The sequence below is a fragment of the Pundamilia nyererei genome, unplaced genomic scaffold, assembly GCF_000239375.1.
Source record: "Pundamilia nyererei isolate P.nyererei 1_Seehausen unplaced genomic scaffold, PunNye1.0 scaffold00417, whole genome shotgun sequence".
NCBI lineage: Eukaryota > Metazoa > Chordata > Actinopteri > Cichliformes > Cichlidae > Pundamilia > Pundamilia nyererei.
Genome location: NW_005187818.1, coordinates 281,234 through 286,327, shown reverse-complemented (window position 1 = coordinate 286,327; position 5,094 = coordinate 281,234). Strand labels below are relative to the sequence as shown.

The 5,094-nt window shown below is 50.9% G+C and overlaps 1 protein-coding gene across 1 annotated transcript in view; it reads right to left on the bottom strand.

Moving 5' to 3' along the window:
- LOC102211285 (uncharacterized) overlaps window positions 1-3,811 on the bottom strand; it is a 21,085-nt gene extending 17,274 nt beyond the window's left edge. The window contains exons 1-4 of the mRNA XM_013915984.1: window positions 3,282-3,811; window positions 2,585-2,661; window positions 1,464-1,578; window positions 361-1,381 (exon numbers count right to left, since the gene is read on the bottom strand). Coding sequence (XP_013771438.1) covers window positions 361-1,381; window positions 1,464-1,578; window positions 2,585-2,661; window positions 3,282-3,555 — 1,487 coding nt within the window. The 5' untranslated portion in view covers window positions 3,556-3,811. The remainder of the gene's footprint in view (window positions 1-360; window positions 1,382-1,463; window positions 1,579-2,584; window positions 2,662-3,281) is intronic.
- Between the last annotated feature and the right edge of the window lie 1,283 nt (window positions 3,812-5,094).

The following is a 5,094-nucleotide window of genomic DNA, read 5'->3' as shown; positions in this document are numbered from 1 at the left end:
TTTAGTCTCAGTTTAGTCTCAGAGTCTAGTCTCAGAGTCTAGTCTCAGAGTCTAGTCTCAGTTTAGTCTCAGAGTCTAGTCTCAGAGTCTAGTCTCAGAGTCTAGTCTCAGAGTCTAGTCTCAGTTTAGTCTCAGAGTCTATCACAAACTCACCTGTGTGACCGTGTCTCACTGTCAAACCACCAATATGAAGACAGTGTGGGGTAGACCAACCGAAGAACTGATTTAGGACAAACATTTACAAACATTTACTCTGAACGTCATCATGACATCACCTCATCTACGCTCAAGCTACCATCTTTAAATGTTCACCATTCAGAGTCCAGAGTGTATCAGATGCTGCTACAGCATTCATGCTACAGGCCACACTGAGACTGTTGCCGGTGTCTGCGGACGCTACACATCTGGCTGAAGGACTGGCCGCAGCGCGAGCAGCTGTAGGGTTTCTCCTGTGTGTGAACTGTACGGTGCCTCTTCAGATGGCTCGATGAGATGAAACTCTTCCCGCACAGCGTGCATCGATAACGCCTCTCACCGGTGTGGATGAGGAGGTGAACCCGCAGGTTGTTGGGCTGGGCAAAACCCTTCCCACAGTGAGGGCAAGTGTAAGGTCTTTCCCCGGTGTGCACCCGCTGGTGCAACTCCAGGCCGGCCGTGCTGGGGAACACACGTCCGCACACAGCGCACGCCACCGGCTCTTTTGCGGCGGCGGTGCTGCTCCTGTAAGGCCGCCTCTGGCTGCTGGCAGTGCCAGTGGGAGCTGTCGGAGGAGGGGGAGGGGGCGGAGGTGGAGGGGGTGCAGCTACTACGGCGGCGGCAGCAGCAGCCATGTCGAAGGAGGCAGCAAAAGCAGCCATCTCGTGAGCGCCGCCTGTAAAGAGCATAGTCGGGGGGCCGTCGAGACTTTCTCCCCCTCCCTGTGAGGGGAAGGAGGCAGAAGGGTGCCCGCTGTCCGTGTTCCCCAAACCCAGCTGTGCTACTGCATAGGCTGCTCCCAGATGGCTGACACGCTCCTGCATCCAGGCCAGATCCAGGCCCAGGCTGTTGAGGCGGTCGCAGCTCGACTCATCAGAGGCTATAGTGGCCGACAGCTGAGAGGGATGAAGGTCATCTTCTGTGAGCTCATCTGTCTGGACCTCTGGCTTCAGAGCCATATCAGGTAGGCTCCCCGAAGGGTCCCTGCGAGCCGCTTCGGAGGCATGGACCCCCTCGGTGTTGCCTACGGGCTTAGCAGCCTTACGTTTTGCTCGAGGCCTGCAGGTCAGGTCCATCGTGGCATCAGCAGGAGAGGAGGACAGCTGTGATGTGGAGGATGTGAGGCTGCTGACGCTGGTGTCGAGGACAGTGTCAGCAGGGGGGCTTTCCTCGCTGGGCTCCAAAGCTGTAGAAGGACAGACAGTAACACTGAAACCATGTGAGCAGCCAACAAAACACTGATGTAACTGTGTGGGGGCCACACTCACCTGCAGAGAGGCCACACTCCGCCCTTATGTTAACCTCCACCTTCACGTCCAAGTTGCAGTCATCTCTCTCCTCTTTTTCCTGCTTCACCAGTGTCAACATCTTGGCTTCCTCCTGCTGAGAAAAGACAAACGAGTCCCACAGTTTCAGCTACTGCATCAATCATTTCTGTCCCACACAGCAGCCAAGACGCTGCGGACGCTGAAGGAAGACATTCAAGACTTTTTGCATCCAAAATAGAAATAACTGCACGTGTGCACACTGTGAGTGGAACCAGCTTCCAGTTTGGATTCAGGAGACAGATACTATCTCTACTTTTAAGATTAGGCTTCAAACTTTCCTTTTTGCTAAAGCATATAGTTAGGGCTGGACCAGGTGACCCTGAATCCTCCCTTAGTTATGCTGCAATAGATGTAGGCTGCTGGGGATTCCCATGATGCACTGGGTGTTTCTTCTTCACTCACTATGTGTTAATAGACCTCTCTGCACTGAATCCTTAGTTGTTATCCATCTCTGTCTCTCTTCCACAGCATGTCTTTATCCTGTCTTCCTCCACTCACCCCTAACTGGTCTCAGGTGGCGGCTCCACCCTGAGCCTGGTTCTGCTGGAGGTTTCTTCCTGTTAAAAGGGAGTTTTTCCTTCCCACTGTCGCCAAAGTGCTTGCTCATTGTTGTGATTTCTCTGTGTCATTGTAGAGTCGACCTCACAGTATAAAGCACCTTGAGGTGACTGTTGCTGTGATTTGGAGCTGTATAAATAAAGCTGAATTTGAACCCAAACCATGAGCTTTTTCTAATTCAGTTTATGTTGTATTCCTAACTCCAACTGTTCCTTTTTAGGGCCTAAACCAATAGAACCCTTTAAAGATCCTGAACCTAACAAAGTAATGTTTTTAGAGTGAATAACATATGAAACATATGTTAGAGGGTGCACTCAGACACATCTGAGTCTAACCTTAGGATGTGGACCTTTTCTTTGTCACACGGTCACAGATCAACACTGACGAAAATAATGTTGGATTCTTGTATTAACAAAAACAGATTGATCTTGGATTAGAGGTTCACAAAGTGCAGAGAGCTGAGGTTATATAACGTGCTAGCCTAGTGCACGATTCATCTTTACCTTTGAAACTGGATGAAAGGGTTTGCCTTCAGAAAGAGCCAGAGGAGGGGGTGCCAGGGGCTGATGGTCATCAGGTCCTGGAAAATAACACAGGACATTGAACATGTGCTCCCCCACGTGTTTCAGCTGTGTGTCACGCAGCCACATTATCAGACAGACACGCCACGCATCCCCACGTCTGATGTCTATGATCTGCCGTCATATTTGACGCACGGCGAGCTGAACCGTGTGGCAGCAGAAACTCGGCACACCTGGCAGTGTTTCCACTCTTCTCCAGTTTTGCTGCGCCTGTGTGAGCAGTGGCTTCCTGTTCTTCTGCTGCTGTAGCACATCTGTTCGATGTGCTGTGCACTCAGCCCCGCTCTTCTGCATACCTCGGTTGTAACGAGCTCTGATTTGCTCTAACATCAACTACACCTTTTCACCCGGAGAACTCACTGGATATTCTGCCTTTTGCTGAACTCCACAGGTGGCTGTGCAGGAAGAGCCCAGCAGATCAGCATGTTACACCAACCAGCATTTGAGGACACCTGAATCAGGTTTGCTGGGACAAAACATGCGAGCCATCTTTTACCATGCTCTTCATGGGAGACAGGACGAATTTCTCCGACTAGCACACGGGGCTGGATGCAGCAGTATAATCATTACTGAGCTCACAGCTGGATGGGTGGATGTGCAGGGTGTCCCGCTCCCCTACCTTTGGGCGGCCTAAAATGAGCCGTGTGATGCTCCTCGCGCTGACTCCGTCTCCTCATCCTCCTCTCACAGCTCCGCATCTTCACGTCCATGTCTCGCAGCCTCTGCCGCAGGGCTCGGTTCTCCTTCTCGCTCTTCTCCCGCTCCTGCTCCATCTGAGAGCGCAGCGCCGCGTAACCGTCGTCCACCAGTTTGCAAATTTCGGCTACCGCCGAGTTGGCCAGCATCTCTATGATGGAGGCGATCTGCGCTTGGAAGCCGACGCAGTCCGCCATCGTGGCCCGCGCTGTCGGAGTGCACGGACAGATGCGCGCGGCAGACGCTGCGGTGCACGGGCGTCAGGAGATCCGCGCACTGATGTGTGGCCGAAGACATGCACAGGCTCCCCGTCGGCCTCCTGGGCGCTGTCAGGTGGGAGTCGCCTGCTGATGACGTCAGTTTGTTGTTTCGTATCATGTCGCAGGCTGCCGCCCCACACGTGACAGCATCAGGTCACAAAAATAGTGTGTGTGTGTGTGTGTGTGTGTGTGTGTCTGTTAAAGACACAGACCTTAATCATCAGGCGTTCTGAGGTCTAAATCCCTGACAGGAAGTGTTACCATGGCACTCCTGTGCAAGATGCAGGTGCGTGTGTGCTGTGGAGGGGCTGTGATGGCTCATCACACACACGCGGGTCACCTCTGCAGCGTCTCATGCTGCTACACAAGTCTGCCATCTGTAATCCAGTTTGAGATCCTTCCCAGACGCCTTAACGCCCACTCACCTCATGGGCCATCTAACCTCAGGAAATCACATGATAGGGCGGGGCCAGGTTTCACAGTGGGTTCACCTGAAACCTTGGCTGTATCCCAATTCAGGGTCTGCAGCCTTAAAGCTGCATTTTAAGGCCGATTATATGGGCTCAAAATGTGGTCATAACAAGGGCGTAGATTGTCATGGACGGAAGGGACACGTCCCCACCAATAATTTGATCTCTTCGAGTAAAGAAAAACAAACCCGATTTTTCAAAAAAACCGATCTGTCAGCGTCTCATTCACCCAGCGGAGCAGAAAGAGTTAAATCACGTCCTCTACTGGAGTCCTACGTCATGTGACAAATATGGCCAATGTGATTGGCTGAGCTTTTCCGAGAGCTCTGTTCAGTTTCAGCAGCGGCAAACCTGCGCTGCGAGGAGGAGAGGAGGACGGCAGCAAAGAGGAAGAAGCTGGATATAAGAAAGTGTTTTTCAAAGAAACCTGTGAGTTAGTGATGGCCAAATGAAGCTTTCCGAAGCTTGTATTGAAAAACGGTTCATTACTCGAAGCTTTTCAACACAGTCCTCTCCGGTGACATCTGGTGGTGAATATTTTGAAGAGCAGCTTGAATCTGCAGAATAAAACGGACTGCTCAATCATCACTGCTCACTCAAGAGTGGAGTTCTCTCTGATATTGGGCCACCGTTCCGTTGCTTTGAACATGTAATTGGTTTTGTTTTCTCGATTGGGGGGCTGAAAAAATGTAATGCGTATCTGCGTAATACATTTTGATCAATAAACTTTCCCTATTTAAACATGCAGTATGGTGTGGCCTTTCTTTGCTCATAACTCCTTGATGTTGGTAAATACAATAAGTGAGCAATATATTTAATATACATATGAGAATGCACAGCACATTATGGAGTATGCCCCTGCTGTGGAGTCCTGCCTCCATCTACTTGTCATTTAATCACAGCTGGACAGGTTCATACAAAATATTAGATTAGACCAATTGTCCTATACATATTTTTGACCTAGGGGTGGGATTGATTGTGAACTGGAAAGGGAAAATGCTTAGGG